Consider the following 16,683-nt stretch of genomic DNA (forward strand, 5'->3'; position numbering starts at 1 on the left):
GTAAGCAATTAAGTTCATCATTTAAATGGGTGCTTGTCCCAGGGGAAGGGTTTTTGCAAGTACTTTGACCTAACAATATCTGAGAAAAGAAGCTGCACAGTTTATTTGCTACACTAGTCCATTATTTCTTTTTGGAAGTGATGAACAGAAGTACCTATAGAGGACCCATCCTGGTGGCAAGGACCCAGGGCAATTTGTCTGTCAGGAGAGCTGCTGTCTTCCAGCCTCTTCTCCCCACTCGCTTCTTTTTGGAGAGGAGGGCTCTCTCCAAGCAAACCGGCAGACTGAAGCAGAATAGCCAGATGCTGCAAGGAAAATTGGCTCACTCGGCTTGGACAAGAGACACGGAAAGCAGGTCGAGTAAATGGTTTCTATCACTTCTCAGGATTCAAGTACCAGCTTCTTTTACATCTACACAGCACTACCAAGACTGCCAAGCTTTTAACCTTAATTATTAGTCTCGTATTCCCAGAGCTCAAGCACAGGACTGAAGCTTCAAGGAAACTAGAGACCTTTATGCAGCTACAAACGGTGCTTAAAGGCACTTTTTGGAACTTTTTTGAGCTGCGAGGCTACATTTGTAGCAATTTCACGCTGCTTCTATTCATTCTTTTTTATTTTAGGAAAAAAAAAACCTTTAATTCACTGAGATGAAGCTTAAAAGTGTTTTGAAACAAGAACTTCCACGCTAATTCATTCCCAGGAGCATTTATACAACATGAGTTTAGGGACTGGTATCTTACACTTTAGTGAACTTCTCAAAAGGATTATTTGTACAGAGGCACTTTGAAAAAGTTTTAAAAGGGAATTAAAGCAGCAAGACAGAAAAACTGGGCCTCTCCCCCATCTTGTATCCTCAGACATACTGTTCAAAACAAGGGTAGGAATATTATATGTCCACCATGCTGACACAATACAGTTCCCCTTGGTCACAGCCCAGGGAAAGCAGCTGGACCCTTCACCCAGCCACGTGTGTGCCTCCCATTTCCCTCCACTCCAGAGCCACCCCTTTCTATACAGTAAGCTGAAAGACCATCTGCTGCTGGTCTGTACTGTTAGAGCTTCACCCCCTCATATGAGAACTGCATCCAGTCAACCTTCAGTTCTTACCCAGTCAATTTGTTCGTAATACACTCCCACTCCGTACAATCCCAGGGAAGAGACCCTGAACCAATGCTGCGGAATTTCTCTTCTACAGTCATCCTGCAACCTCCCCTCAAACCACAAATGCACTGGTTCAGCCAGCTGTGATTGCAGTGAAGGAAGCTCAAATATAATCACCCCTAGGTAATCCTATGACACCATACTGCAGGAGCAGGAAGACACCCTGCAAGCTTTGAACAACAAATGAAAGAAACATTTTTTAAGTCCATTAGTTCCATTATGTTTGTAATGCAATCTTAGCTTGCTTAATTATCGCACTTGCAAAGGTGTGTTAATTAATAATCCTGCTGCATTGCTGCATATACATCATCATCTCTACTAATGACGCTGGGTAAAGGAATTCTGATTTTCTTCAACCGCTTTTGGTTTCGCTACATCACTGTAAGCAATTCTTAATAGATTACTTTCTTGTCAGGATTCCTACCTTACAGTTAAATGCTCAAAGAGTTAATTACCTGGAGCATAAGGTTTAATGTTCTACACTGAAGATAATCTGCAAGATGATCCTTACTTCTCCAAGTGCAAAGACAACCCTTTTCCTCAGCTGATGGTGCTGTTCCCAACTTCATCACTGTGACCAACAGAGGAATTTGGCATTGTGCACATTCCTATGATTACTGGAGGACTAAGGAGTCTAACTGGGTTTGCTGATTGAATGGGTTAAAGTTCAATTTTCCCCCTAATCAGCAGGGACAAACAGGTGTTGAATATTTATATTTGAATAGAAAACAGCTCCACTCTGTTGCTATACTCACTATCAGTATGGGGCAGGGGGAAGAGGAGGCAGCATTTACCTCTGCTGCCTAAGGTACCAAGAGATGACAGTGTTTTAAATAGCCATCATAAAAAGCCATTGAAGGGAAAGGATTTATTTTGGTATTCAATTCCCAGTTAAGGGAAGCAGATGCATGCACTAACTTTGCAGGAGCAGAGCACATGCAGTTCTTACAGCTTTCAGTTGTTTAAAGACCTATTGTTTTCAATTACTCTTATTCAGAAGGGCACAGCTGATGAGCAGAGTTAAGAATGTGATCAACACTTCTGAGACTCTGATTTGGGCCCCTGTCAAACAGAAGTTCCAGTGATACTGGGCAAGCTACACCTTCCAGTTTTCCCCACGCAGAGAGTCTGGAGACACACTTAGGTTGGTTGGCAATCTTTCTCATCTGCGGTTTGCAGTCAATGTTTTATTTGTTAGCAAGTTACTTGCCACAGAGAGAATGTGTGTCTGCTCTTATCGGTTATTCTCCATTGAAATATACAGGCGTATTTCATTCAACTTTGTCCACAGGTCTACAAGATAGAAACTATGCTGAAGGGTGGTGGTGTTCCCCCCCCCCCCCCCCCCCAGCAAAGCTCCAGCATTTCTGCATCCCAGCAACTGCAGTTGTCATAACTTGGACAGTCTCCAACGTTCACCAAGGAGAGCAGATTAATTTTGATTTCCTCTTTAGTCTCCCAGCAAGTTGATCTACTGCATAAAGTGCCACTGGGCAAACTTCATCTCTGGTAGCTCGTTTTAAGTGCGTGAGTTTATAAGATAGCACTTTTCATTTACTGTTTCTCATCCACTCATCACATGATTCAAATTATATCTGAAAGTTGATTATAGTAGGTCTTATGAAAACTAGCATACTTGTCCATCAAAATGAGCACATCTAGCATACCAAGGAGCGAACAACTGAAGCATCATTAAATCCAGAAAATCTTAGGCTTCCATGACACCTTCCAACAAGCATTTATAACATTGTTTAAAACCCTAATACAAATGTACAAGACTGAGGGCACAGTGGAACAACAACAGTTATTGCTGAAATGCAATCAGTTGTACCTTGCAATATAATGGTTCAGCTATCAACTCCGTACAGTAGTTCAGAGTAAGAAGAGTGGAATCTGTTTTTGTGACCAGTAGGGAACTAAAAAAGCATGCTGGAGACTGGCCAGGATTTGAATGCTCTGTTTCTACCCTTAAGAAGAAGAGGTTGGGAAATTGGTTTTTAGCATCTTATCCAAAATACGTCCTCTTGAACTAGAAGACTCCTCTTAGGAATTATTCTGTCTTGTGTGAAAAGACTCAGAGCTTCTGACATCTATCCATTTCAAGCTTTTGTATGATGAACTTTACTTCAAAATGTTCCATGAATTCCATGAAGCTCAAGTAAATACAAGGTATCCCTTCAGGACACCTCTAGCTTAATAAAGAGGCTTATAATTTCTCAGTGATGGGAAATCTTTGGGATCCCAGAGATAAACCAAGGATAAACTGGTTATCAAAACCACACCTTGACAAAAAGGTTTGGCTTTGGCAGTTTTGCTTTTCTTTTGTCAAAAAAAGTATTATTGAATAGTCCCAACCTACTCTGCTTCTAAAAGTAACTAAAAGCAATATATCACTGAAACAAAAGGGACTGGCTGTGATTTCCTGTATGTCCCTGGTTGCCTGTGAACATCCCACCATTTGTGTACAAACATGGCAGGCAGGTTACAGCCACAGTAACACTGAAGGCTGCACGCTCAAAAGTAAAGATAACAAAAAGGTGACTATTAATCAGTAGAGCCTTTGTAGGAAACACCTCCTAAGCTCTTCTAGGTGGTTAGCTTTAACGGCAGAGAACTGCATTTTGGTTTGTTTAAAGAACTGACTTTGGGCATCACGTGGCGCTGCCGTGCAGTTCTTCCATCAACTGCTTTCCCTTGGAATTTGAAGCTGGAGGCTTTAAACCACACATGCTTTCAACCTTATTTACTTCTCATATCTCATATTCATACCCATAAAGCATGCAGATACTGTGGTGGTGAATGCTGGTAGTAATGAACCACTAGCTCTGCAGTGTACTACTGCACAATCTGTATTTTAGGGAGATGAGATTTACACTATAGCTTTAGGCATTCAATTTCTGCAGCTCAGTTATGAGCCAAGGCTTTCTATACCATCAACTGAGCCTCCAGAGACCCATTGAGAGCTCGCTCTTCTTCCAACTCACAGCAAGTACTTATTTCTCTATAGATCTAAATCTAGATGATGGAGTAACCCTTCTCCTCCCTCATCCTTATGTTTCACATTAATTTATTAAATCCTATCTCCAAGGTAAAGATGGAGCAGTTCCAAGAGAGAACGCTACTGTGAAGAACATGAGGAACTTATCCTGACATTTGGGCCAATAAGCTGTAACATTATTCTTCTTTAGGGAATATTTGCATATTCACTGCCCCCTCATAAATGGGGAGCAATCAGGTAATGCAGCCTTACAAGAGTAGTATTAAGCAGCAGTAGTTGAAAGTATACTCAGAAAAAAGAAAATACCTAGTATCCTGATGAATTTAGGGTGGGAGTGAACAATGTAATAGCATTTGTTTTATGAAACAGAAAATCAATGCTAAGTTTTAATAGCTTTGACCATCCATTAGAATCTTTAAAAAAACCTCACTACACTTTGTGTAATTATTTCCCTAATGTGGCAATTACTGGCTAAATCATTGCAGCCAGTTGTTATTGGAATTAATTCCTCACCAAAGTTAAACTTTAACTTGCAAGGAACCTGTGCTTTGAAAGAAAAGTATGTACAGCTGCAGTGTATTCAGTTCCCAGGCTAAGAGTTAGAGCTCCTCTTTGTGTGTGAAGTTAAGGCATTAACTCTGCTGTAGCTGTTGTTTACCACTGAAACATGGTGCCTTTGATCACAGCTCCCAAAGTGCTTTACAGAAAAGCATGAAATCGTTGTGCTCCTCTTACAGACCAGTGCTACAGCATAAGCTACAAAGAAGTTCAGTGACTGGCCCAAGATCAAACGCCAAGCTTGTCCTGGAACCAGGGTCTGCTCTCCAGTTTGTTTCTACTACCTGTAGTTACAACCTTCCTGCTGCACTCGTGCTGAAAACTGCAAAAAAGTAAAGCTGTTTTAGAAGATGCTGTTCAATGTTACATTTTCAAGACAAAATATTAAACATGTCACAAAGTAAAAAAACAGCATTTATTTTAATCAAACATAAGTAAAAGTTTTCAGAAGCTTATGTCCAACTGACCTTTTAAAAAAATATGTAGGGCTCCTACAGTACTTGAATTTTATAACCCCAAATGCCAACTAAATTGGCTGCATCGATCCAATGCAATTACATAGGCACATTTTTTTAAATCTTCCTTGAAACAGCACTGTTAATTATTGTTGAAAGTGGCATGGGAGAGGTCACAGAACTGATAACACTTAGATATAGTGTTTTTAACTCTTTGATATCAGACATATCCGGGGACAAGCCTACCAAGAAAAGCTATTAGAACAAAGACTCCATCTAGCACATTGATTTCTTAGCCTAGTGAGGAAGATTTTAAATAAGGATTGAATGGGGCAGTTGACAAAAGCACAGAGGAAAATGATAATAAGGCAACCTGAACATGGACCTAAAAATGGAGACACATTTATTTATAAATACAGTCACAGTAAAGCAAGGAGAGAGAAGAGTGAACGAAACTAGTCTTAGATAATTGTAAAAAACCACAGTAAGAATAAGAAAGAGCTGAAAGTCTTAATACAGTGAACAAGATTGAGTCAATTAGCATAATTTATGAGAGGTATCATGACCAGAATACAAATCATAGAAGAAGAAACTTATTAAAAAATGGGGAACAGATGAAAATGTTGCTTTACTTATCAAAGATTCATATGCTTGCTCAATAGTCCAAAATATAGAAAGAACTACAGGTGTTGAAAAAAAAGTCTCTGCAAACTTATTTCAAAAGAGGACACTCCTCAATCTCCCTTCCTCAAACCTGACAAAACTAGACTTCAGTACCTGAAGGACTTGAGTATAGGCTGAAAAATAGAAGGGAAAAATAAGTTAGAAACTTTGGATCAAGTGCATGGCTTCAAACTATTTCATTGTGAGAGAAATGAAATTATGGAAGACCACCGACTTGGCTAAATTGTGAATTCTTTACTGATATCAAATACAAGGGAAAAGCCTGTAGAAAAAGAAGTTTAAAAAATGGCAAGAGTACATGGAGACAAAATGAGGTGAAATTGGAAGGAAAACCTCAGAATAAGTCATATTATAAATACAGTAGTAATAAAAACAAATAACCACAGGAAAAGTGGTGTTAAAATTCCCACTAGCAGGCAGGCAAAGCCATCACCTCATTAGTTCATGCCAAAAAATTGTGATTATTAGCTGATTTGCATCAAACTTTTGCAAAAGGGTCAGATGTTGAACAGTTACTAGAACAATTAAGACCAACAAGTAAAGGTAAGACTTCAGCCTAAGTAGGTAAAAAGCAATCTAGAGAAGGCTTACAAAGTGGGGAAAAAAAAAAATTACTAATTAGCTGGGCTTGATGAACTTTGTTCTGAAGCCGATCTGATTAGAGCAGTCATTTCTAAGAACCGCAGGAAAGCAAAAGACTGTGGAAAGAACAGATGGTGTTGTTTTGATTTTTTTTTTTTGTATGGAGCTGGTGGTACATTATGAACTAGCCAACTCACCTTCAATCTTCCTTCAAAAGTTTGAAAAGACAATCAGGACCCTTTGAAAGCACCTCAAAGATGACAAGTAACAGCTACTATGTGTTTGACAAGACTTGACAAATTAACCTGATTTCTTTTTAAGACAGGATAACAAGCCTTCTGGCAACAGGAGAAGCAGCAGGTGTATTTTGACCAAGACAAGGCTTTTAACACTGCCATAGATGATGCAAGTAAGGTCTCAGCTGGAGATTTTTGGTCGCTGCTTTGCCTCCCTCCCAAATTGCGAACGCAATAGAAAACCCAGAGAGTGATCTGATTTCTAGCAGTTATTCAGGAGGAAAGATTGAAGGAATTGCATGGTTTACCCTAGTAAAGAAAAAAATGAGGTGGAGTAAGATAAAACCTAGATACTGTCAGCAATAAGGACAGAAACAACCTGTTCCCCTGTCATTGCAAGTAAGTACTTTTCTCATGGATGAGCCACGGTCTCAGAGCATCAGCCAAGCCAGTGCTGTAAAAAACTCAGTTTACAACACAGTGGAAAAAAACTTCCACTTAGCCATGTTTAGCAATGGACAACTATAAAATTCTTCTGGGGTGTATTCTACAGGATCAGCTTTTTATTCCTTAACAAACAAGCATCAACAAGTCAAGCAACCTATCTGTGAACCAACTGGGGTAAGGGAGTGGTACTGGTTACTCTAGAAGGTTTGACAAGATGAGGCCCCTGGGAAACAGGATAGCCATCTCTGTTAAAATTGTACTCTAGCTTTCCTCAGAACAAACAATTACCTTAAACCTCCTTTCTGAGCCCACCAGCACACCTAATATTGGAAAACAACATCGCACCAGTCACTGAATTGCTGTTATGAGAACTGGTGAAGAGCAGTAGACCACTGAAGTGATTTTTTTATCTTCCTGATGCTTACACATGCCCGTAAACGTGGGAGGCCTGCTGCCCACTGAGGTGTTTTTACAATAGGGGGTCACTGTTAAAAAGAAGAAATGAGCAAATATCTTGGTAGTGGCTCCTACCACAGAAACAGAGCTGTTACATGAAAGATGATTGATCTATGGGATCAATCCATCCTAGGAAGTCCTGAACCAAGTCCCTGGGCATAGTTCCAGAAACAGAGAGAAACAGGCTTCAGAGAAACAGGTGAAGAAAAAGACCCAGGAAGCACAGCTGCACTTGTGGGAAAGAACAGATCTGAGTCAAGAGCGATGCTTTGCCTACATCCACTACAGCAGGGGACAAGGAGAGAACTCATTTCCCTGCCCCTCTTTGTAGCAACTACACTGGTGCACACACCCTGAACAACATCAGAAGAAATCTGCAGGACATCTTTTGACATTGTCCACAATGTGAAATCAAGGTTCAACCACATTGTAACTGGAAATGGAAAAGGGCAATAAATAACTGGTCTCTAAACTATAAGACAAATGGTCTCCTGTATACCTGATGTCATCTGTTACACCATGGTGAACCAATACTTTCCAGTTTTGATCCTTTGAGTTCCTTTCTGAGGAGAAAAGCTAATTGGCTTCCATTACAAGATTTATATACTGATAGCTTTCCATATGCAGTATATGTATCTCATTGCTTCTCACACTCAGTGCTGAACTGTTATTTTTAGTGTACATTATTTTACAAAAAAGGCTTTTGTGGATTACAGACTCTCCTGGCTCTTTCACTGTTAGCAGCAAGATAAACTTAAACTGGACTATATAGAAAAGGAGAAAGTGGAGACAAAACTCTCCTACTTAGACTTCTTTTCAACTGTAACCCAGCCTCATTCTATCCTGACTTCCACAGGTATTCAGAAAAATTCACCAGGTATCAAAAAATTTTTTTTCAAAACAAGCACTACAATCATTGCACACAAAAGTTGAGATAATTATCTTTTTTTGAAAAGCATTTGCTATGTATATTCATACTATACAGACATTTATACAGTGCTTTTTATCAGAGAACTACCTTCAGCAATATCTGTTGAGGCACACGTAAGCTAGACCCCTCTATTTGGCTCACATACAGCTAGAAAGGGGGAGCATTGCCCATTCCTCTTCCTTCAAAACTCTGAAAGTGTTAAAAGGTTTTAAGGTAAAGGAGGAAAAAACACTCTAGGAGTGTATTTACAGCTACAAGAGAATCTCTCTTTTTAGTATGTACAAGCACATAATGTGCAAACACAAAGAGTGCCACTGAGTTTCTGGAAGGGATTCAGAACCCTGTCTGAAAGAAAAAAAAAAAAAAAGTCTCAGGAACACTTTTCATCTAAATACACTGTGCAATGCTTAGTACAACTGTGGAAACAGTACCCCATGGCAGCTCCGCAGGCCTGAGAGAAGAATGTGTTTTGTAAAGTTCCCCAAACTTGCTAAAGTGATCATAGGTGATGACCCCATGCTATGATACTCTTAATATGCCTTACATAGTTACCCAACGTGATGTCACCATACACAGTGTCTGTTCTTTACATCTTCTAGCTACAGATAATGACAGGTTTTCTTCTTAATGGTCTGGTTCTATAAGCCAACAGGATTTGCTTAACCAGAGAAAAGCAACCATGGTAAATAAAAAAACTAAAACTGAAAAAGCACCTACAAGATATGCTTTCAGTGGGTCTAGATTGGCTAAGGTACAATTAAAAATAAGGCTATTCCCTTGCGCACAAACATCTGTCTAACAAGTATTTCTTGTGGGTAAACCAGGGTGTTTCTATCTTAGCCTCAAAGCCAGCCATCAAGTAGCTGCATCACAAACAAGAAGGAACTGGGGCCTTGGTGAAAATTTCCATTATCAAGAGCAGAGCCACCAACGCAAGTAATTTCAAGGGTGCTACAGTGAGAAAAGTGTATTTGGATGAGAACTACAGTGGCTGATAGAATCACCATTACCACTTCTACCTTAAACACTTCAGGTGGTATGTGCATTGAAGGAGATGCGTACTCATTTCCCTAACAGAGTCAAGAAGGCATCTGACCATGTGCAGGCCACTTCTGGAACAGAAGTGGATTTCCTTTGGGTGAATACCCTGCCCCTGGAAACAGCCTGTAAGAGATTATCCAGCACTTTCAGGAGCCATGCAGTCAAAATAGCTTAAATCACTGGACAATATATGTCTTTGACACCTGATGTTCGATCCATATGCTTCCTAGCACAACTGCCTCTCTCCATCAGGCTTAGAAAAAAATCTTGCATCCCTCCAACTATTGATAACATTTATCAGGCAGAGTAAGTGGCATCTAACACAAGGAACAAACATCACTTTCAGCCTGGAAGGTAGCAGAGAGTAAACAGGCTTTGTAAAATATTATTGCCTAATCCTGTCTGCCTTAATGGAGTTTAGAAACTTTTGAATTATTCAAGTGATTTGCAAAACAGTGAGGGGAATGAATAGTCCTCTTGTTTCTGTTTTCTCCTGGGCTCCAAATATGCAGACTCGCACCTGCTTTCATAACAACTGGCAAGCCCTCAGACGACTAGACTATTCATAGTGACTACTACTACATCAAAGATCTTAGCTAGGTATATCTGAACTCTTGGCAGGGAGAAAGGACAGCATAGCGTTTATGTAAATTCTCTGGCATGCAAAGAACTCGGCAGCTACAGTAGGCATGGCTGTTAGGCACCTTTCTTTGGAGAAGCATTAACAGCTTTCTGCTCAGGAGTTCATTGTTGTGCCCCCTCCGCCTCCCCTTTGGAGGCCAGACTATTCATGAACCCCTCCAGCAGCCACAAGAGATTCAAGTTGTCAGACCCTGCATACTTTGGTGTGGTGGGAGGGAAGACTGATGTTCTCAGATATAACGCAAATGTTTTTAAAGTCTATTTAGCAGTGCTGTAGAGCATGAGTCTCCATATTAATGATCACTCAAATGAGTAACACAAAATTTGACATTTGACTGAAGTTTGACTTGTTTGGTCACCCAGGCTGAATTGATGACTCTGCTTTTAAAGCAAACTGTACAGATTTTGAACAGATACAAGCTGCTACCTTGAGAGGCACTGAACTTGGCCATCCTGACGCCAGATCTCAACTACTGGAAGCAATTTGCTAAAGCCTAGATGTGAGAATGGTCATTATGTCTTTATTTTTGAAAAGGGGAAAAAAAACCTTTGAAAGTAATTAAAGAATAGCAATTACCTAAATCACTTAGGAAAAATATTTTACATGACATGAATAAAATATGAGATGGTATTAACTACAACTTGCTTAAATGTCACCAAGTCACCAGTGGAGTACCCCGGGGTTGATAGTAGGGCCGATACTGTTTAACATCTCCATTAATGACCCAGATGCTGGGACAGGGTGTATCCTCAGCAAGTTTGCAGATGATAAAAACGGTGAGGAGTGGCTGATGCACCAGATAGTTGTGCTGCCATTCAGAAAGACCTGGACAGGCTGGAAAATTGGGCTTAGAAGAATGTCATGAAGTGGAAATCCATTTGGGGAGGAACAACCCCATGCACCAGTACACACTGGGGGCCAACTACCTGGGAAGCAGCTTTGCAGAAAGGACATGATGATCCTGGTGGACAACAAGCTGAACATAAGCCAGCAATGTGTCCTTACAGCAAAAAAGGCCAATGGTATCCTGCATTAGGAGTGTTGCCAGCAAGTTGAGGGAGGTGATCCTTCTCTGCTGCTCAGCGCTGGTGAGGCCACACCTGAAATACGGGGTGCAGTTCTGGGCTTCCCAGTACAAGAAAGATAGGGACTTACTAGAACAAATCCAGTGCAGGGCCACAAAGACAATTAAAGGACTGGAGCACCTTTCATATGTGGAAAGGCTGAGAGAACTGGGACTGTTTAGCCTGGAGAAGAGAGGGCTCCAGGAGGATCTTATCATTGTTCATAAATACCTGATAAGGGGGAATGAAGAGGGAGCCAGACTCTTCTCAGCAGTGTCCAGTGACAGGACAGATACAATGTGCACAAACTAAAACCTGAGAAAATTCAATCTGAACATGAGAAAATGTTTTTACTGTGAGGGTGGTAAAACACTGGCACAAAATGCCCAGAGAAACTGTGGAGTCTCCATCTGTGGAGATACTCAAAACTTGACTGGACATTGGTCTTGGGCAACCTGCTCTAGCAAAGGGGGTTAGACTGTTTCATCTCCAGAGGTCTCTTCCAACCTAAATTCTGTGAAACAGAAAAGTAAATCCATCCTACTTGCATAGCTCTACGGATCTATTCTCCAGCATATTAGAACAAAAAGCATTTCTTTTGGTTAGAAAAAGCTATTTTATCAAACTAGCTAGATCATTAAGGATACTGGATTTCTAACAGTATTGAGATGACTAACTTATATTTGGTTTGCTCATTTTCACTTATGTTCAGGGAGAAATCCATTACACACTTGCAAGGACTTTGGCCTTAATTTAGAATACCTAATACTGCAATCTTAAGCACCCCCAACTTACATCAAGAAATGTACTAGATAAGAGTCTCATTAGCTCCTCATAATGCATGCACTGTAGTGATCTGACTAGCTGTATTAACAAGGAAGGTGGGTAGGGAGAATGGGATCTTTTCCATTACCACACACTTGTATGCAGACCTTAATATTACCATGATAATACTGTGTATAAAATAAACTGCCTGTGCAGCTTGGTTTATAATCTGGGCTCAACACTGATGCTTACAGGCCATGCAAATACTTGTTACCTAGCCAGCCTCACTGGAAGCTCTACGCAGGCATGTCTTTATAAGATTGGGCTTACAGCTTTGAATTTCACCACACTGCTAGAGACTCTGCTGTATCTTGCCTGTTGCCACTGTGCAAATGGATACGGCGTCTTCTCCTTACTGAAAGACAAGGCTAACGGCATGATGGGGGAAGAGAAGAGGGAAGTTCACAAAAAGAAGATGTTAGAAAATATTACAAGGAAAATACTGGCTTCATTTGCCTAAAAAACCCCAACTAAACAAAAAACCCGAAGAACCACCCCCCCCCCCCCCCAACCCAACAAACCCTCTGCCCCAAAACCCCCACAACAGAAATATGTTATTCCTTACCTGTATTCTTGATGCTGAATCAGATGCAGAATTTATTTATATCCACTGCTCTACCTCCACTAAGATATGCAGCCAACATTGTAAAAGCATCAAAAGACATTATGGTCACATGAAAGAAAAAACAAGCTGATACCATATGTTTCTGCCCACATCAATTGCAAGAAATTACAGGAATATTCACATTACTGTACTGGATAATTAATCTTAAAGTAACAATTACATTCTAATGTTTCAAGAACAGGCTGGCCATAGTCTACAGTTCCTGGTTATTCAGCAGAGAACTCCTTTGTACATGTTAAGAAAGCATTAAAATATTTTTTTCAAGAAAATTCAGGTCACTTTGCAATACAGTAGCTACAAAACATTTATTTTTTTTAAATAAAAACATTTAAATCATCAGGTTTTGTAAAACAGCATGTCAAGTGTTTATCTTAATCTTTGTAGTGTAAGCACCTTCAGTTTTATGCTAAAACAATCAACATAAATTATTATTTGGTCAGGCTATTAACCTATGTTGAAATAAATATACTTTTAACCAAGACAGATCACTTAATGCATACCAGATTACCATACCTTTATAGAAAGTTTCTCTGGGGACAAGTGAAATACAGGCTGTGAAACCATGATTACAGCAATTTTTTCTTTTTCTTTTTTTAATTTCAGTGAAGACTGGCCTATAATTTTAAACTATAAAAACAATGATAAAGCAGTATAGACTATACCTTAAAAAAAACCTGCATCACATAAGAGAAATATTTGAGATGGCTTACCTAAACTGTTTCAGAATAAGAGGTGGAATACAAACTCCCAAATTAGTTACAACGCACTGGGCTGGTCATATCATATGTCCCACTCTTATGGGAAATTATCCACTGAACAGGAATAGAAATCTTTGTTTAATTACAAGAGAGATAAGCCACTGATAAGTGAAAACAATATAGCTCATAAAGGGCTTTTTATGCTGATACTATTGATTACAAAACATAGGGTGCAAAATTAAACATTTAAAATTATATAAACCTTAAAAGTACAGAACAGAACTTAACAGAAGTTTACAAGTCAAAATACTTCAGCACCTGAGATTTTCCTGTAGAAAGCCAAACAGAGATACTTTCTTCAGAAACATGTAATACAATCAACTCTTTTTCTCTCAGTATTACACAGGAATAATTGATCAAGAGTTGAAATATATTTAATGCTCCAAAATTCTAATTAAGCCTTGAAGATAAATCTGCTATCAAGCTATACTTAAAATTTGATCCATGTGCATTATCTAACTGACATCATTTTATGAAAACATTTTGTATTAAGACTGGAATAGACTTCATCTATTAAAGTGTTCTGATGAAATAAAAGACAAAGAACAGCATGCAACTTGAATCATGTTGACAGAGAACTAAGAACACTGAAATAGAAACAGGTTTGAACAAAATGTAATAACTTAATAATCTGCTATGCAAGCCTTTAGTTTTACAGACAACTAGTGGTTATGCCTTTACTTTTGGTAAACTAATACCTTAAGGAAGTCCTATTCTATTTTCACTTTGAGAACTGGGAAGTTGCATTTTCGGTGTTCTGCTCTGTGTGATTAAGACTATATTATTTTGTATGTATAATTATCCATCATCCCCAAGGTGGCCACTGTACTGCATACCAGTCTTAGAATAGAAACTTTCTTTTTCAATCCCTTGGTTTTGAAGCTCTAAGCAATTGTGTTTTCTATTTAACAACTGAACTCCAAGACCCAGAGCAAAGGAGAAGAAAACATTTAAAACAAAGGTCTTAACAAAACAGTGTTCTGATGGGAACATAGTAGTTTTATTCTAATGTTATCGAATTTTATTTATGAAGACTATTTAAATGTCAAATTATATGCAAAATTAAGACTTCAAATACTGGAATATGAGGGATGTTCCTTTAATTCTAGAAAAGCTTTCATCAAGGAAAGTGTACTGTACATTTGGTTTTATTTAATCACTTAGTGATACTGTGAAAAATTAAACTATCAGTGTTATCAAGGTTAAATGTTCCTCCCTCCACAATTAACTACTTGGAATTTTCTGGAACCTTTCTATCACTGAAAACCAGTCAAGCATATCTGTTTCTGTCCTTTAATTCCTAAATTTGAATAACTGGGCACTCAGTAATAACTTTAGGAAGAAAAGCTGCACAGATTATACTGAAAGATTTAATATTAAATTATCGCAGTTTTAAAATTTGAGTGCAGTAAAACGCACCATTGGCTCACTTAAACCCCAAACCAATCGTCCTTAAAACCCATCATCTTTCCTCAGTACAAGGTGCAGCAGAGTTTAAAAAAAGAAGGGGGGCAACCCCCTCCACCACAAACAAAAAAATCCCAAACCAAGAATATTGTTTTCAGTGCAATCACTGTAGTCTTCAAAAGGTTAAGAGTACAAATATTTACGTTCCAGTGTATCCTTACCTACAAGGAATGTTGTTTCACATTATAAAGTATGTCAAATACTTTTAATCCAATCGCAATACTGAAGTTTACCCTCTCAAATCGATATCATGGCTGAAACCTAAGTGTTTATACAAGCAGTGTAACTTTCTGGAGAAACTAATGCACACAGTTGAAAGTCCTCACAAAAACCAAGGGCAAAGACTGCAAATTCAGCTGCTGGTCCTTAACCAGTTTCAGATTCAAACACCAAAAAGTAACCAGCTACGTAATGAGGAGTGAACAGAGCCTCCTGCACCAGCACCTTAAATCCCCAGCCCCACTCCCTATTTCTACAGGCCACAGAGGCAAGCTCCAGACAACCACTTCTTAGGCGAAACTCCTCTTGATAGAATACAACCTTACTGTATGTAATTCATTTTTTCAATGTGCAAAAGTGAAATTTCTAGCAAAACCCCTCAAACCTAAAAAAACCTTCTGTGATACTGCAGAGGGAGGTGGGCGTGTTATTTTAGTCATTGAAAATATAAGGTTCACCTAGAATACTATTTTGCAGCATTGTGCTTTTAGAATTACTAGCTGGGATTCCAAGGAACATTTGAAAAAGGCACTTACTACACTTCTTAATTAGCTGCCCATTTTAATAATTTTGGTACTATTTGTCACAGTACATCAGAAAACAGCAGCACAAAGCATTAGATGGACAAGAATTTTGTATTTGTTCCCCTTTAAAAAGCAAACATTTTAAAAATGAAAGGCACTCACGACAGAAACTCTCTCTCCAGTTCATATATAGATGGCCGACAAGTTTTGCTCTTCATTCTACATAAAGGCACAGTACAGTCTCTGTTTTGACCTTCCACATCAATATCAAGTAATGAGGGCATGTGGCAATTAGTTCTTTCCTCGGTATCTGGCAAGAAGTTAACATCTGGATCTACATTGCCCTCTAAGTATTGAGGGTCTTTAGAGTTTGGTTTAATAATACGTGGAATAATCTGCCACGCATCAATTTTACTTCTTAGAGAAGAAGGTCGAGGCCTTGATATAATATTGACAGCGCTTTGCTTTTCAGTTGAAACACCACTGTGACTGCTTCTTTGTTGAACAGATGGAGAGTGCAGAGTTCCAGTAGCTGATAGAACTGGTAACGTGGAGACATCATTGGTAGAAGCAAATCCATTAGCTAGGGGAAAGGAAAGGCCAAACAAAAAAGGACAATTTAAACCATGTGACTTCTTGATTTCTTTGCCATTTGTAAAACTGGGTTGCCACAAACACTAGCGGGCTTTTTTCCACCAGAAAAAATTAAGAGGCTCGTACATTTGTGGGGACTCTCCTAAGAGAGGACTAGCAATGCTCAAATAACATTTTTGCATCTATATACTCTGCTAGAGGCCATAATTTATTTTTCAGTGCTGCAGAAGAGATATAGAGAAAGCATTAACCACCCAGTAACTGGATGAATGTTAATATTGGATTAAAGACCCACAAATTTGTACCGTTATTATGAGCAATTACAAACCTATAAAGTACCATGAAGAATATTACATTTAAGACACCATAGAACACCAGTACTGAAATTTAGAACTTCTTTTCAAAAACTCAT

At 39.0% G+C, this 16,683-nt stretch overlaps 1 protein-coding gene across 3 annotated transcripts in view; it reads right to left on the reverse strand.

Annotated features, from left to right (window-relative positions):
• Positions 1–12,995: 12,995 nt before the first annotated feature.
• Positions 12,996–16,683, reverse strand: part of MAP3K21 (mitogen-activated protein kinase kinase kinase 21) — a 43,778-nt gene continuing 40,090 nt past the window's right edge. For all 3 annotated transcript variants that reach the window (XM_030035639.2, XM_030035638.2, XM_030035637.2), the window contains one exon: positions 12,996–16,260. In XM_030035639.2, coding sequence (XP_029891499.1) covers positions 15,836–16,260 — 425 coding nt within the window. In that variant the 3' untranslated portion in view covers positions 12,996–15,835. The remainder of the gene's footprint in view (positions 16,261–16,683) is intronic.

This window comes from Aquila chrysaetos, chromosome 13 (assembly GCF_900496995.4).
Source record: "Aquila chrysaetos chrysaetos chromosome 13, bAquChr1.4, whole genome shotgun sequence".
Lineage (NCBI taxonomy): Eukaryota > Metazoa > Chordata > Aves > Accipitriformes > Accipitridae > Aquila > Aquila chrysaetos.